Consider the following 18058-nt stretch of genomic DNA (forward strand, 5'->3'; position numbering starts at 1 on the left):
ATTGCAACGGATATACTTTTCATATGTTAATATCAACCTAATCGATGAAAAATATAAAGGACATAGATAGAAACAGAACTTTGCTAAGGGATGGCGCTTTTATGAATATAATCTAAAAGTTGAAATTGACTGTTGCTCATGCGCCCATGGCAGTTCCCAAAAAAATAATTTTTTGTAAAACACTTCTTTTTATTGAAACTTTAATTTAATCAATATCTTGCACCTCGGATTTTTTTTAATAAAATGACACTAGGTCTGGGTAGCCTAGCAGAAAGCCAATGTCATGTGGCTTATTGAATGTGCCTCGTTAAAAGTATCAGTAGTGTATATAATATTTTACAATTCATATTTTAAAGGATCTACATCATTGAAAAGGATGTCGAGGCGCAGGTGAGAAATGCTCCTTTATTATAATCATGTACTTGGGGGAAATGGAGAGAGTTTATACTTAAAAGCAATTTTGTGTGTATTAAAACAGTGATCGTTTGCAAGCCAAGCAAGCAAAATCAGAAGAACAAAAAGATGACACTATCCAGTCAAAGAAAAGGAAACCTGAAGTGAGCAGTGTAAAACTATTAACAATATTTTAAACCGAGTTTATTCTGGTAACTGGTTAATACAATGATAATTTATATTTTTAAGGAATGTAATCAGCATAACCATGAAACAGAAGTGAGCAAAAGAAGGCGACAGTTCCAGATACAGGTAAATGATCCATATCAATATCTTGCAGCAGATCATCATATTAAGAATCACATAGATGGGAATTGTTACTGTGTATATACATACACCACTTTTATTGGTTTGGCGGCTGGGCAAAGTGAGGCAGTATCCATTGTAGAACAGATACACGTGTGTATGTGTGTAATTTGGTATTTAATTTGTCACCTGATGTATATTTTTTTGATAATATTTAGCTTTTCTTTTTTATTGCACAATAAATCTTGAATACTGAAGATGAGCAGGCGGTATTTCGTGGCCATCCAGTCCACTGCAGTACCAGATAACGTTTCCAAAAATATGTGGTGGTGCTTGAGAAGGGGAAGTACCTCACCGTAACAATTGATATTTTATCGTAGTGGAATATTAAACATTTTTGCCATAGCGTAATGACAAAGTAAATCAGTCTGCCATTCATGGCCTCAGTAGTGGTCTGTTCTGTTGCTCACTGCTGGTTATATGGCAAATGAATGAAGTGCCCTTAGTTGCAGCACAGGGAGTTTGCGCGCTGCCACACAGCCGGTTCCTGCTTTGTGGGAGGTGCTTGTTCGTGGCGCGCCCGCCTTGTATGAATTCCGGCTTTTTGTTTCTCTTATGTTCACTACAATTTAAAATGAAGAAAATCAAGAAGCCAGGCAATCTATAGAAATATATATGTAAAAATAGACACAGACACATACAACATCCTTTTTGTGCTTACTGGTGGGATGACCTTTGAACAGCCGTGTTCATTAAGGCTGAGGTTTGGATGCAGTATTGCGAAGGGTTTTACATATTGCAATGTAGAAATGTATTTATGATGATGTTTATCGAGTCCCAGGGTTTTAATGTAAGACGTGGCATTAAAAATCGGCGTTTTGTTCGGACGTGTCCCCAAGGTTTCTTGCGGCGAACTTTCCTGCCCAGTAAAAGTCAGCAAAATGATACCTTATTCACTGCAAGGGCAATCCGTGTGAAAGTTGTATGAAATGGTGAAATCGGGGGTTGAAATGTCTAAATTTACGTGTTAATTTAAGTCGGAAATGAATAAACGCGGGAAGTTTTCCCTCGCAAACGTGTTTAAAAAAAAAGGCAGTGGAATCTGTCTGAACTGTTACTGAAATTCTGGCCATGGCTAGGGGAGGGGGCACTCTTTGCGCAGGGGTTTGTTCACTCTGGATCGCTGCTGGTTCAGTCCAATCTTGGACTTAGTAATGCTATGCCATTTGCTTTTTGAAGATTACTGTATTTTAAGTTTATTGCTGTTCATCAGTTTTAAGAGGACCTTGAATTGTATGTAGCTTTGCTGACATTCTGCAGTAACTTCTTTTTAAAATAAAACCTCAAAGGCTTTGATTTCTGATTCTGACTTGTAGTGAACTAAGTATGGCGGGTTAGTGCTTGCTGTTAAATTTATTTTTAATCTGGAGTCCAATTAGTTTCATTATGGAGGGGAAAATTAATGCTCCACTATCAGTTGTCTTTATAAATTAACAGTATTGTACCTGCTACTGAGACCTGCAGAGGGAGCACTTTCTCAAAATCTGTATTAAAATTTGCTTCTATATGGGTGCTATGTCATCTGGTTTTAGTTAATTAATCTGAATAGTGACATTTGTTTTATTTCTCTTTTGCAGAGTTGCTGGGAGCCCATAATACCTGGAGGAGTTAGTCCTTGCATCCTTATCCCCACACCACACAAAGAGACCGATATCACTGAAGACTTCTCCAAGTTCACACAATATAGGTTTAAAAACCTGTTCCTAACTAAATCACCACTACCACCTCTCAGGTGAGTGCCTTGATGCAGATTGGCTGCAGTATTTGAATGTCCAGCCATTAAGTATTTATCCCAATGTTTGTTCACGTGTATGTGTGTGCTATATGGACAATGTAAGTAAACAGTCTCTATTCATTAATGCATGAAGATTAAATCCTAATACAACCAAAGCTTTGTTTTTGCAAACTTCTTACTTGTCACTTATTTTGTTGAGGTTACAGGAAGATTTGTGCTCCAGACTTAGTAAGCTTGTTACTGGGTGGAGGTACTGTGCGCAGGCTAAGCACCCGCTCCGAGAATTAGATGGCATTTCATCCTTTCTGGTCTCTGAAAGTAATTTTTAAAGGATGGCATTGCCAGATGTTTCTTGACAATGTTGTACTTAAAGGACTGAATGATGGAAGCAGAGCGTTCAGATGGGAAGGCAGCTCAATGAATTTGCTCTTCCTCCCTTTCTCCTCTCCTTTCTTCCCATTTCTGTTCCCTCTCTTGAAGGTGCTGTCTTATGCTGGGATACTTGTGTTTAACCAGTGCTGGTAATGCTCCCATATCTCACCAAATGGATGAGCCTAAACGATGAGCGCCTGCAGGCTTTTTCATCCTGGAACATCATAGCAGTGTCCAATGGCAATCCGCATTAGGAGCCCTGACATTTTTCTTTCCACACTCTCACTTCCTTAGCATGGGAGCTGAGGCATTTTGTAGCTATCCAATTGCCATGACGGATAACTGGGCACAAACCATTAAATTGCATTTGGCACCTTCTAGTTTGTATGGCTTGATGTCCAATTAAGTTATTTGGAAATGCATACGAACATGACGTTTTCAAACGGTTAGGTTTTTCTACAATTCTCCAATATATTGACTAGGAATTACTAAATATACTGAGTAATTGCCATGGTTATCCAATTTCTAATTTAATGTGCTGCTTTTTTAAAGTCAGTTTTTAGCTAATGTACATCTTTATAAACTAGTTTCTGTCAACATTCAAACTTCTATCTGTTGGAAATTCCTCCCCCTATCCCTTCAGGTGGATTAGAAAGCAGCCAAATTTGTGTGTACAAATCCACAATATATATTACTCCTGTTAAGCTGAAGACAGTTTTGGACACTGAGAGCTATGCTGTACTTTGCCAGGGTTTTTTTATTTTAAAGCATCTCTATTCAGCCCTAAAAAAGTACGTTAATTCTTAAACAAGAACAGAAAGTGCTGGAAATGCTCAGCAGGTATGGCAACATCTGTTGAGTGAGAAATAGAGCTTACGTTTCAGACCTTTATCAGAATTATCTCCTACTGTGGATAAATACCCTCATTGAACCTATGACTTTCATTATTGGCATTTTCCGGTCTGTCTGAGTTAGATTGCTGACTCATAAACAGTTTGTATTGTAGGCTCATGTCCTGTAAGAACTAGATGAAACTGTCCCAACCTATTTTGCATGAAACCGTTACAGCAAACAGGCATCCTTTTATCCCAGCATAGAGACCTGCATTTGAGCTCCATTTGCAGAAGTGAGTTTTCAAAATGCCATGATACCGGGTCCATGAGGCAGGGAAGGACCCAAACTAATGTATTTTTGGGCAGCTTAGGTGTGTGCATGAAGCCTTGGGAGTGGGAGGAGCTTGCACAAATTTCAAATCCAAGGTTCATTAATTTGTGTATATATAATGATTGTGCCGATTTATTAAAAGGTCTTGATTTTCTGAGTTAGAACTTATCCACCAATGAGGTGTTTAAATACAGCCTTTATTAAACCCTAGAGCCAATAAATTCAAATGGGTCAAATCAGCAAATGAGAAATAAGCACAAATAGGATTAAAAGGTCTTGGCTTTGTGAGCTGGGTTACCAGGGTTTGTTGGCCATCATAAATTGGTAGGCAGAAGTGACAGAAATGATGAAAGTAAGATGAAGCCTCTGGATTTGGAGATGATGGGAGAATCGTGGAAACACTGAGCTTTTGAACGTTGTAAAGATAGGGAAATTTTCGGACCAGCTCAGACTGTGTGGGATGATCTTTATATGACCTGCAGCTGATGGATGCTAAGAGATTTGAATAGGAAGGGAAGGAATCTTAAATATGAAGCAGCCTAGTAAAACGGGGAAAACTTTTAGAAACAAACTTTTAGGTACTGCAGAGGAGGCAGAATTTTCATTGACACAGGAGTGGGAGGGGCTTTCTTGGAGATGTAAAGCAAGGAGATGGTGGGTGGGGAGGAAGAGAGAAAGCCCACCTTATTTAATGTATGAAACTTGGAGAATGGTACGTGGAAAAACTGTCAGTAGCACCTTTGGACTTGTGAAATATCAGCTCCCAAATCAAATGTTATCCTAGGAAGTCTAATGTGTCATCTTCTGTTTTCATAACTTATTTGAAATGTTTTTATTTATAGCTGGGGAAACTCTGAAGATGTGTGGTCTAATATGTTGAAAAAAGAAATCAAGTATACCCATGACAAAAATGTCCTCTCGCTACACCCATCCTTGCAGCCAAAAATGAGGGCAATTTTACTGGATTGGCTCATAGAGGTTAGTCATCATGACAATCCTTTTATGTACAGAAGTTGATTGTTATTTGATCCAGTATTGAATTATTCAGCATTTGCTGCCTAAAACTAAAAGCCTAAGTAGCTGTGATAAAAAGTGTATTGCGGCACTTGTTTTAAGAAAGCTCATGGTACAGGAAGCCATTCAAGTGAGGGGAGGGGGAGTAAATAGGAATGTAGTGGTAGTAGGAGACAGTATAGTTGGGGGGGATAGACACCATTCTCTGCAGCAAAGAGCGTGAGTCCAGGGTGTGGGACATCTGCTCAGGGCTGGAGAGGAACTTGCAGTGGGAGGGGGAGGATCATCAAGGTCCATGTAGGTACCAATGAAAACGACAAAGGCGGGACAAGGAAGGAGGTTCTGCATAGTCAGTATGAGGCGCTAGGCACCAAATTAAGAAACAGAACCTCAAATGTAATAATCAGGGTTATTACCTGAGCCATGTGCAAACTGGCATAGGGCAAATAAGATGAGAGAAATGAATGCATGGCTGAAAGACTATTGTGGTAGAAGTGGGGTCCGGTTCATGGGGCACTGGCATCAGTACTGGGGAAAGTGGAGGCTGTACCATTTGGACTGTCTACACCTGAACCGTACTGGGGCTGATGTCCTAGAGAGCCGTGTAACTAGGGAAGTAGAGAAGGTTTTAAACTAAATAGTGGGAGCATTGGATCAAATTTGGGAAGATGTGATAAATCAAAGAGTAGAGACAAGGCAAGAGAGGAAGGTATTAATATGGGAAATGATAAACAAACCGTGACAGGAAGGGACAGAGAGTACAAATCTAAGAGTAAATCAGCAGTCAAGGCTAGATGTTACAAAAATAATAAAAGGACAAAACTAAAGGCTCTGTATCTGAATGTACATTCTTTACTTAGAGGGTTGTGAATCTTTGGAATTCTCTACCGCAGAGGGCCGTGGGAGCTCAGTCATTGAGTATGTTTAAAGCAGAGATTGACAGATTTCTAAATACAAATAACATAAGGGGATATGAAGATAGTGTTGTAAAAAGGCATTGAAGTGGATGTTCAGCCATGATCATATTAAATGGCGGAGCAGGCTCGATAGGCTGAATGGCCTCCTCCTGCTCCTGTGTTCCTATGAACTGATAATGCAAATAGAAATAAATTAGTACAATTTGATAGCCATTACAGAGACTTGGCTGCAGGATCTCATAGATTGGGACCTGAATATTGAAGGGTACATGACATTTAGGAAAGACAGAGGTAGGAAAATTTAGGAAAAGGCAGAGGGGTGGCTCTGTTAATTAATGATGGCATTAGCACATTAGAAAGGGATAACCTAAGTTCAGGAAACCAGGATGTAGAAGCGATTTGGGTAGAGATGCTGCAGACAAGAAGTCACTCGTGGGAGTGGTGTACAGGCCCCCTAACAGCAACCACACTATTGGACAGAGTAGAAAGGAAGAAATAATGGGAGTACAAAAAATGTTGGAAATACTCAGCAGGTCTGGCAGCATCTGTGGAGAGAGAAGCAGAGTTAACGTTTCAGGTCAGTGACCTTTCATCAGAAATAATGAGAGCTTGTGAGAAAGGTACGGTGATAATCATGGGGGATTGGAATCTACATAGAGACTGGAAAAATTAGATAGGCAAAGGTAGCCTAGATGAGGAGTTCATAGAATGTTTGTTTTCAGGACAGTTTCTTAAAACAGCACACTCTAGAACCAACCAGAGAGCAGGCTGTACTGGACGCGGTACTGTACAACGAGACAGGATTAATTGGTGACCTCAAATGCACCCCCAGGTAGCAGCAATCATAATATAATTGAATTTTACATTCAGTTTGAGGGAGAGAAGAATGGGTCCAAGACTAGTATTTTAAGCTTAAATATGGACAATGATGAGGGCATGAAAGCAGAGATAGCTAAAGTAACTGGCAAAGTAGGTTAAGGGATAGATCAATAGAGATGCAGTGGCAGACATTTAAGGGGTATTCAGAATACACAGAATAGATACATTCCAATGAGAGAAAAATCCCAAGGGGAGGACACATCTCCGTGGTTAACTAAAAAAGTTAAAGATAGTATCAAAATTGAAGGAAAAGCATATAATTGTGCAAAGATGGGGGTGGCAGGTCAGAAGATTGGACAGAATATAAAGAATGACTACAAGATTGATAAGGAGGGAAAAATTAGAGTACGAGAGAAAGCTAGCTGGAAATATAAAACCAGATAGTAAGAGTATCTGTCGATATTTAAAAAAACAGTTAGTGAGCGTTGGACCTATAGAAAGTGAGTCTGGGGAATTAATAATGGAAAATGAGGAGATGGTAGATTGATTGATTCAACAGGTATTTTGCATGCGTTTTCACTATAGAGGATACAAGTAACTTCCTGATTTACAGCTATTTCTGGGAAATGGAAGGGAAGGAGGAACTCAAGAAAGTTACAATCACCGGGGAAGTGTTACTGAGCAAACTGTTGGAGCTGCAGGCTGACAAGTCCCTGGGTCCTGATGGACTTCATCCTAGGGCCCTAAAAGAAGTGGCTAGTAAAATAGTTCATGCATTCATTTTGGTTTTCCAAAATTTCCTAGATTCGGGGAAAGTTCCATTAGATTGGAAAATAACCAATGTAATTCAAAAAGCAGGAAACTACAGGTCAGTTAGATTAGTATCTGTCTAGGGAAAATGTTAGAAGCTATTATTAAAGATGTTATAGCAGGGCACTTAGAACAATTCAATGTATTCAAGCAGAGTCAACATGGTTTTATGAAAGGGAAATCTTGTTTAACCAATTTATTGGAGTTCTTTGAAGAAGTAATGTGTGCTGTGGGAATTGGTGGATGTGTTGTTCTTAGATTTCCAGAAGGCATTTGATAAGGTGCCACATCAAAGGTTACTGCGGAAAATAAAAGCTCATGGTATAGGGGGTAACATATTGGCATGGATAGAAGATTGGCTAGCTAACAGGAAACAGAGAGTAGGCATAAATGGATCATTTTCTGGTTGGCAAGATGTAACGAGTGATGTGCCACAGGGATCAGTGCTGGGCCCTCAACCTTTTACAATTTATATAAATGACTTGGATGAAGGGACGGAAGGTATGGTTGCTAAATTTGTTGATGACACAAAGGTAGGAAAGTAAGTTGTGAGGAGGACATAAGGAGGCTACAAAGGGATATGGATAGGTTAAGTGAGTGGGCAAAGATCTGGCAAATGGAGTATAATGTGGGAAAGTGTGAAATTGTCCACTTTGGCAGGAAGAATAAAAAAGAAGCATATTATCTGAATGCTGAGAGATTGCAGAGCTCTGAGATGCAGAGGGATCTGGATGTCCTAGTGCATGAATCGCAAAAGGTTAGTATGTAGGTACAGCAAGTAATTAGGAAAGCTAATAGAATATTATCATTTAACATGAGGGTAATTGAATACAACAGTAGGGAGGTTATGCTTCAGCTATACAGGGCATTGGTGAGACCACATCTGGAGTACTGTGTACAGTACTGGTCTCCTTATTTAAGGAAGGATGTAAATGCGTTGGAACCAGTACGGAGAAGGTTTACTGGACTAATATGTGAAATGGGTGGGCCGTCTTATGGGAAAGATTGGACAGGCTAGGCTTGTATCCGCTGAAATTTAGAGTAAGAGACGACTTGATTGAAACACATAAGATCCTACGGGGTCTTGACGGGGTGGATGTGGAAAGGATGTTTCCCCTTGTGGGAGAATCTAGAACTAGGGGTCACTGTTTAAAAATAAGGGGTCGCCCATTTAAGACAGAGATGAGGAGAATTTTTTTTCTCTCAGATGGTTGTGAGTCTTTGGAATTCTCTTCCTCAAAAGGCGGTGGAAGCAGAGCCTTAAGGCAGAGGTAGATAGATTCTTGATAAGCAAGGGGGTGGAAGGTTATTGGGGGTAGGTGGAAATGTGGAATAATCAGTTCAGCCATGAACTTATATAATGACGAAGCAGGCTCCAAGGGCCGAGTGGCCTACCCCTGCTCCTAATTTATATGCTCGTAGGTCAGACAGCATCTGTGGAGCGAGAGAGAAACTGTTAATGTTTTAGGAAATGCTCTTCACTTGCTGGATGTGTGCAGCTGCAACAACACTCAAGCTTGAACACCCAGGACAAAGCAGTCCGCTTGATTGGCAGCCTGCCCACCCATCCGTAAACAGTCACTCCCTCCACCACATGTACCATGCCTGCAGTGTGTGTCGTCTACAGGATGCAATGCAGCAACCCACTATGGCTTCTCTGACAGCCTATAATACCTAGAAGGACAAGAGTAGCAAGAACACCACCATCTCCAAGTCCAACTCCCAAAACATTACTTGGACACAGATTGCCATTCCTTCATCATTGCTTGGTCAAAATCCTGAAACTCCCTAACAGCAGTATGGGAGCACATTAACCACACAGACTATAACCGTTCAAGAATATGGCTAACCACCACCTTCTCAAGGGCAACTAGGGATGAGCAATAAATATTGACCTTGCTAGTGATGCCCATATCCGAAGAATTAATTAAAAACACGAGTCTAGGCCAGGGTTGTCCAGCATACGGCCCACCATAGGTTTCCATCTGGCCTGCGGATGTAAACTGTACCAGGCCTTTCCTCATTCTCGACAGGGGGCCGTGACTGGAGATGAGAAATTTTCCACTGGCTTTTTCTTGCAGACCGGCTTTAAAAAAAAAAATTGCAGTTCAGTTTCACAGCTGACAGCTGCTGACATTGGGAACAGCTGTTTCCCAACTTTGGACAGATTCGGGGTTTTCTGGCAGGTTCTGATTTTTTTTTTTTGAAAAACCTGTTGGAAAACCGTGAGGGAGACAAAGAGAAACAGACACAGCGAGAGACAGGCTCAGAGAGAGAGAGAAAGGGGGACAGACAGAGAGAGAGAGAAAGGGGGACAGACAGAGAGAGAGAGAAAGGGGGACAGAGAGAGAGAGAGAGAGAGAAAGGGAGACAGAGAGAAAGTGGGACAGACAGAGAGAGAGAGAAAGGGAGACAGAGAGAGAGAGAGAAAGGGAGACAGAGAGAGGGAGACAGAGAGAGAGAGAGAGAGAAAGGGAGACAGACAGAGAGAGAGAGAAAAAATGGAAGAGAGAGAGAGAGAAAGGGGGATAGACAGACAGAGAGAGAAAGGGGGACACAGAGAGAGAGAGAGAGAGAGAGACATAGACAGAGAGACAGGGAGGGCGTGGCAGAGAAGGAGACAGGGGCGGAGGGGGGAGTGGGGGAGGAGATGGGGAGGGGGAAAGGGGGACAGAAAGACAGGGAGGGGGAGACAGGGAGGAAGAGGGGGAGACAGACGGGGAGAAAGGGAGAGATAGAAAGGGGGACACACAGATGGTGGGGAGGGTGGCAGAGAGAGAGAGAGAGAGAGAGAGACGGAAACGGAGATAGAGATATCAAGATCACTCCTGACAGATGGACATCTATCCAGGATACTCCACATCACTACAAAAAGTGTGCGGGCAAACATTGACTACTTGTGCGAGCAAGAAAATGCCAGGTATCTCACTTGATCAGTGTCCAACATAGTGAAGAGAAAGTAAGTGAATAAATTAGTCTTCTCATTTAAAGCTTCTCCACAAAATGTACATTTGTCGTTTTCATTAATAGCAAGATAAATTTTTATGCCTTTATCTTTCCAAAATTGTCTCACCAGCCCCCTATGTAAGACAAAAATTGTAATGTGGCCCCCCACGCGAAAAGATTGGACACCCCTGGTCCAGGTACAAGAAGTTTCAATGGTTGTCCATGGCTTGTTCCAGCTGTAACAGCTTAGCCCTGTTCTTGGCGTTTTGACATTTAGATCCAGGGATGGAGACTAGATGAGTATGTGGACAAATCTGTGGCAGTTAATATTTTTCAATTATGGAGGGAGGAAGGAAGATGAGTTGGCATATGTTGAAACATGACCTCCCCAATGCTCCAGCAGATGCGAAACCTTGCTACACCTGTTAAATTCTACAGCCATTACAAATTCTAGCATTTTAACTTTCATAACTTGCAACCCTTTTAACCGATGCAGTGACTTACCAAAAATAGTTTGGTATTTCAACATTTACATTTATTTCTAAGCAAATATTTGGATCTGCCTTCCTCAGTCTAATTTTTGTGATAGCTTCCCATGACCATGGAAAAGGGAATATTCCTCCCTTATCTATACTCTAGGCAGCTAATTTCTAGCAAGCTTTGTAAGTATTTATTTGGCAGCTGTAAGGTCTTAATGACACTAAATAAATAGCTATAATGCTGTCTTTCTGACTGTACACTTTTGACAGTTACACCAGCCACATAAATACTGTGGCTACAAGAGCAGATCAGACTGGGAACTCTGTGGTGAGTAACCTATCTCCTGACTTTTCAAAGCCTGTCCATCATCTACAAAGCACAAGTCAGGAGTATTGGAATACTCTCCACTTGACTGGATGAGTGCAGCTCCAACAACATTCGGGAAGCTCAACACCATCCAGGATAAAGTACCTCTCTTGATTGGCACTCCATCCACAACCTTAAACATTCACTCCCTTCTCTGCTGGTGCAGCAGAGCTGTAGTGTGTAACATCTTCGAGACACACTGCAGAAACTCACCAAGGTTTCTTCAACAGCACCTCCCAAACCCCCAACCTCTACCAGCTAGAAGGACAAGGACACAGGCATAGAGAACACCAACACCTCCAAGTTCCCATCCAAGGGGCACACCATCCTGATTTGAACATATATTGCCGTTCCATTATCATTGGGTCAAAATTCTGGAACTCCCTACCACCATCTCGGACTGCTGCAGTCTAAGGAAGTGACTAACCACAACCTTCGTGAAGGAAATTAGGGATGAGCAATAAATATTGGCCTCGCTCGCAGTGTTTATATTCTGTGAATGAATTTTAAGAGAACATTTTTGTTTACTGACTTTCAGTCTGTAATTCAATTTTTTTGAACTATCTTTTAGGTTTGTGAGGTGTACACGCTCCATAGAGAAACCTTTTATCTGGCTCAAGATTTTTTTGATCGGTTCATGTTTACTCAAGAAAATATTCATAAAAGCAAGCTGCAACTTATAGGTATCTCCTCACTCTTCATTGCTGCAAAGCTGGAGGTAAGCACACATCCATTGGACTAGTAGGGAAGATAAATGTTGTAATGAACTGTTTTAACCTGTCACCCTATATTTTGAAAATATGCTGTTAAACAAGTTCTTAATTAATTTCATGCTTGCTGCCTTCACTTTAGCATAAAATACAAGTAGTTCAGCTAAGCTGTTAGAATGAGGTCAATTTAGTGGCTAAAAAAATTTCAAATGGCATGATTTTCTAATTCTGTATAATCAGCACTTTTTAATAAAACGGATTATTCTCTTGATAGTCAAGTAGATGAAAACATCACCTCAGGATGCATTAAGCCACACAGAAGTTCCAGTTTTGTGTCCCAGTTGGACTGAGTTAATATCTGCCATTGCAGAAAACTGAGTCACTATAATTTGGCTCCTTGCCTCTGCTAGGAGGGGGAGGCGTAAAGACCTGCTCAAGTCACAAACAAAAACCCGACCCAAACCCGACGGAACCACATCAGACTCGAGCCCGACCTGGCCCGAGTCCCTCCATTTTCCCCCTGAGCCTGACCCGACCACCGGAATGTTCCCTTTACTTACCTTCCGACTCCCAATCTGCAGGAAGCTGCAGCATGAGTGTGATGACATCAGAGACGCTCACTGCGCAGACTCAGTTTCCTTCTTTGAGGTCCCGGACTCTCAGCTCAGGTAAGTTTTTAACTTTTAACACTGACCTGCAATTCTTGCTGTGTGTGCCTGGCCCGACCCGACCCGAACCCGACACATGTCTGGTTTGGGTCGGGTAGCAGGGAGCAGTATTAGATGTCAGTTTCCTTGACACTATCCAATACATCCTGCAAGATGTGAGTCTGTGAATGATGCTGACAGCAGAATAACTGACTGAAATGCCCCACCCCATAGTTGAATATTTTGTTAAGACATGGTGTCTAGGCTAACAGCACCTAAGGAACTGGAATCCACTTAGACTTAATGTCTTAAGTCTGTGGTTCTCAAGCTGGGGTCCAAAGAGACTTTCTGGGGGTCCGTGCACAAAACTGCCTCCATCACAAGTCTTATATGAAACATATTGAAATAAAAAGGCTTCTAACCAGATACTGCTTCAATAACGATAAATTAAATGTTACTGGTATTAATAATAACCTTCCCAACACCCCCCCCACTCCACCCTCCGCAAAACCGACCACCACAACCTCGATAAGAACTGCTTCTCTGTGCACTGGCTAGCAAGCTCCGGACAGGAACAGAGATTCACCATTTGTTAGTTCTTCAATGCATCAATTATACAACATGCTAACATTTGGTTTGTGGAGAGGAGTAGACAGAATCGAAGTTTTAAAAACTAGGCTTAGATTTTAACCACGGAAAACAATTCTGCAGTGCATCCATCTATATTAATTTTTAGTTATTCTAACATACAAACTCTCAAACATTACACGTTTATGTTTTTTTAAAACACAAAAAAAATGCACTTTTTTTCCTAATTGGCGAGAGACCAATCATTGGAGAACATTGATTGGATAAGCAGCCGCCAATCATTTGTATCATTGTCAAACATCACACCAAAGGTAGACAGATTCTGCAGTGAAAAGCAGGCACACCCATCTGACTGAAACCTGTTCTCTTAACTATTATTTAAACACTCTTTATGTGCAACACATTCATATTAAGAGTATTATATAATGTGGGGGTATTTAGCTGGCGGGGGTGGGGGGGGTCCAAGGTTGCTGATCTATTTGAAAAGGGGTCCTTCAACCAAAAATGTTTGAGAACCACTGTCTTAAGTGCATTTTGCTGCATGCATTCCATTAATTAAAATAAATCTTTTTGTGAGACTTGGGGAAAACGTTTATTTTAATTTGCTTAACACAAAGTTTGGGTTCACATTTTTGTTTCAGGAAATCTACCCTCCAAAATTGAATGAGTTTGCATATGTCACAGATGGTGCATGTACAGAAACTGAAATACTTGATATGGAATTGATTATTCTAAAGGTAAGCAGTCTGACATTGATTTTTCATAATGGTCAATGGCACAAAATTGAGCCTAGTTCATTAAAGGCAGGAGCATCACATTTATATCTGGCCAAGCATTTATTGATGTTGATCAGGATGATTTTTTAAAATTATCTGGACATGGCATTAAAAGAAAGACTTGCATTTTATATAGCACCTTTCATGCACTTTGGGACATCCATAGATCTTCATAGCTAGTGAGGTAGGAAACATGCCAGCCAGTTTGTGCACAGCAGACTCCCACAAACAGCAATGTGACAATGAATAGAATTTTTTAAAAAAGTGATGTTGATTTGAGGGATAAATATAGGCCAAGACACTCTTCAGAATATGTCATGGGACAGGGCTCAGTTTAATGTCTCATCCAAAAGACAGCACATCAGATAGTTCAGCTCTCCCTCAGTATTGCTCTGGTGTCAGGTGAGATTTTTGTGTTCTGGTCTCTAGAATGGGACTTGAACAGACAAGTTTCTGACTCAGAGGTGAGAGTGCTTCCCATTGAACTACAGCTGACACTGAACCATTGGCACAGCTGGCATTAATTGCCTATCTCTAGTTGGCCTGTGAAACTGGTGGTAGATCTGCCAGCCATGTCATTTCAGAGGGAAGGTAAGAGTTTACCACATTGATGTGCAACTAGAGTCACACATATACCAGACTGGGTAAGGAGAGCAGGTTACCTTCCCTAAAGGGCATTTTTGAACTAGTTGTGACAGCTTTGTGGCCATTTTGTAATGATACCAGCTTTTTATTTCCAGATTATTTTTTAAAATTTAAACTGAGTTCAAGTCTCAAATTGCCTTGGGATTTGAGTTCACCATTCTCTTGATTATTAGTCCAGGACTCTGGATTACCAATTCAGTAGCATAATCACTGAGCTACTGTATGCTATCTGATCCCTTGATGTATGATGTAAGTTAACAATTCTGTTCTCTTCCTTTCCCCTGAAAATGCTGACTGCTATGGAGTGTGGTTTCAAGATTACTGGCAGCCCTTCATGCCTTGTCCAAGTGGTTATTTTATTTTTGTGTTCACAATGGTGATGAGTATCAGCAGGCTATTGAGTCACAGCTGAGCCCAATACTGTCTCCCTGATGACCTCTCATATTCTGGCAGGGATGGACATGGGGAGCAGGTACTTGTACCACCGCTCCCATGGGCCTTTTAAAAATTAAACTAGTGGAATAATGCCCTTTAAGGAAGGAAACCTGCTGTCTTGCATAGTCTGGCATGTATGCGACTAGTGGCACATCAATGACTGTAGACTAGTTCTGATGAAAGGTTACAGATCTGAAACATTAACTCTGCTTCTTTCTCCACAGCTGCTGCCAGACCTGCTGAGTATTTCCAACACTTACTGTTTTTATTTCAGATTTCCAACATCCGCAGTATATTGCTTTTATTATAGTTGTACATCAATGTGGTTGACTCTTAACTTCCCTCTGGGTTAATTCTTTAGTGGCAACATGGTTTGATTTGCACATCAAGTGCACATGGTGGAGTGGGGGTCAGTTCCTATTTACAGTCTCAAAAGGTTTAGATTTATAATCCACAGTGAGGACTGACTTCAGTTATGATCTGCCAACAGATTTGCCCCACAACCCTCCAAGATATTTGCACTTTTCTAACTCTAACTCCTTAACTTTAATCGCTCCATTGGTTGCTGCCCCTTCAGTTGTCTAGGATACTCTCCCTATACCTCTCTGCCTATCCACCTCACTTTCCTCCTTTAAGACAATGATTTTAAAACATACGTCTTTGAGCAAGCTTTTAGTCATCTGACCTAATATTTCTTTATATGGCTCAGTTTTATAATGCTCCTATGGAGTTAAAGGCACTATATAAATATAAGTTGGTTGTTTTGACTCCCCCGCCCCCGGTAATACAGCAATATGTATTTATATAATGCCTCTAATGTAGAAAAACTGGGTTATAATCAGACAAAAATGGATGCTGAGCCAAAGAAGGAGAGATTAGGAGGGTTGATCGAAAGCTTGGTCAGATGCGAGTCTTAAGGAAGGTCTTAAAAGGGCAGAGTGAGGTGGAAAGCTTTAGGGACTGAATTACAGTGCATGGCCTAGGTGGTTCAAAAGCATAGCTGTCAATGGTAGGGTAAAGAGAGGGGGGAATACATATGAGGCAGGGTTGAAGGAATACAAGAGGTGAAGAAACAGTTCTGGAAGGGGTTGTATGGCTGGAGGTGATTTGAGGCCATGACCGAATATAAACATGAAAATTAGCATTTTAAATTTGAGGTGTTGGGGTTCTGGGAGTCAATACAGGTCAGCAAAGATAGAGATGATGGATGCGCAGGAATTGGTCCAAAATAGGATGCAGGTAGCAGAGTTTTGGATGATTTGAAGTTTATGGAAGAAAGTAGGAACAGGAATAGGCCATTTAGCCCCTTGTCCCTGTGCCACCATTCAATGAGATCACGGCTGATCCGCAACCTAACTCCAGAAGCCTGCCTTCCTTCTGTATCCCTTACTACCTTTGGTTAACAAAAATCTTATCAATTTCAGTTTTAAATTTAACAACTGATTTTGCATCAATTGCCATTTCACCTTTTGTATGTAGAAGTGTTGCCTAATTTCACACGTGAACGGTCTGGCTCTAATTTTTAGACTATGCCCCCTAGTCCTAGACTCCTCAACCAGTGAAAATAGTTTCTGTCTATCCTATCTGTTCCCCTTAATATCTTGAAAACTTCAATCAAATCATCCCTTAAAACTTCTAAATTCTAGGGAATACAATCCTAATTTGTGTAATTTCTCCTTGAAATTTAACCCTTGGAGTCAAAGTATCATTCCAGTAAATCAATGCTGCACTCCCTTCAAGGCCAATATATCTTTCCTAAGGTGTGGCCAGAACTGCTGACAATGCTCTAGGTATGCTCTAACCAGGGCTTTGCATAATTGAAGAATGACATGATTATTCCATAGGTCTCCTTGCTGATTCTGAGTTTTACCTTCCACAAATTGCAGCTCACCAAAATGTGAAGGCCCATTTTCTTTCCTGCACACTGAACACTATTATGTCTGGCTACCTATCCTGCTACGTTTCAATTTCAAAATCACTGTTTTCCAGGGATGTTAAGGCCTTAGAGAGGATGCAAGGGGCATTTGCTAGTAAGATGCCAGGGACATCTGTTATATGGTAGAGATTAGAGAAGCTTGGATTTTTCTCCTTTATAGCAGAGAAGGTTATGGTGAGATTTAATAGAGGAGTTCAAAATTATGGAGAGTGTGGATAAAAGTAAATAGAGAAACTGTTTCCAGGGGCAGCAGGGTCAGTAACGAGAGGATAAAGATTTAAAGTAATTGGCAAAAGAACCAGAGGAGAGATGAGGATACCTTTTTTTAATGTAGTGAGATACGATCTGGAAGGCACTGTCTGAAAGGGGAATGGAAATTTACAGTGCTATGGAGGAGGAGTACAGGTTGGGACAGATTTGAATTGATCTTTCAAAGAGCTGGAAAAGACAAAATGACCGATTTCTCTCTCCTTTTTTTTTGATTCGTTCATGGGATGTGGGTGTCGCTGGCTAAGCCAGCATTTATTGCCCATCCCTAATTGCCCTTGAGAAGATGGTGGTGAGCGGCCTTCTTGAACCGCTGCAATCCTTGGGGTGTGGGTACACCAACAGTACTGTTGGGAAGGGAGTTCCAGGATTTTGACCCAGTGACAGTGAAGGAATGGCGGTATTGTTCCAAGTCAGGATGGTGTGTGGCTTGGAGGGGGACTTGCAGGTGGTGTGTTCCCATGCATCTGCTGCCCTTGTCCTTCTAGTTGGTAGAGGTTGTGGGTTTGGAAGGTGCTGTTGAAGGAGCCTTGGTGCGTTGCTGCAGTGCATCTTATAGATGGTACACACTGCTGCCATTGCATCGGTGGTGAAGGGAGTGAATGTTGAAGGTAGTGGATGGGGTGCCAATCAAGTGGGCTGCTTTGTCCTGGATGGTGTCGAGCTTCTTGA

At 41.3% G+C, this 18058-nt stretch overlaps 1 protein-coding gene across 3 annotated transcripts in view; it reads left to right on the forward strand.

The window, feature by feature from the left end:
• The window catches only part of ccne2 (cyclin E2), a 266305-nt gene that overhangs the window by 226561 nt on the left and 21686 nt on the right, over window positions 1-18058 (forward strand). For 2 of the 3 annotated variants that reach the window (XM_068031567.1, XM_068031570.1), the window contains exons 2-8: window positions 357-390; window positions 479-557; window positions 643-705; window positions 2337-2491; window positions 4873-5008; window positions 11954-12100; window positions 13969-14064. In XM_068031567.1, the coding sequence (XP_067887668.1) occupies window positions 377-390; window positions 479-557; window positions 643-705; window positions 2337-2491; window positions 4873-5008; window positions 11954-12100; window positions 13969-14064 (690 nt within the window). In that variant the 5' untranslated portion in view covers window positions 357-376. Of the gene's footprint in view, window positions 1-355; window positions 391-478; window positions 558-642; window positions 706-2336; window positions 2492-4872; window positions 5009-11953; window positions 12101-13968; window positions 14065-18058 lie in introns of all 3 variants that reach the window. The other variant, XM_068031568.1, reaches the window with a different exon arrangement.

Source organism: Heterodontus francisci, chromosome 5, assembly GCF_036365525.1.
Source record: "Heterodontus francisci isolate sHetFra1 chromosome 5, sHetFra1.hap1, whole genome shotgun sequence".
Taxonomy (NCBI): domain Eukaryota; kingdom Metazoa; phylum Chordata; class Chondrichthyes; order Heterodontiformes; family Heterodontidae; genus Heterodontus; species Heterodontus francisci.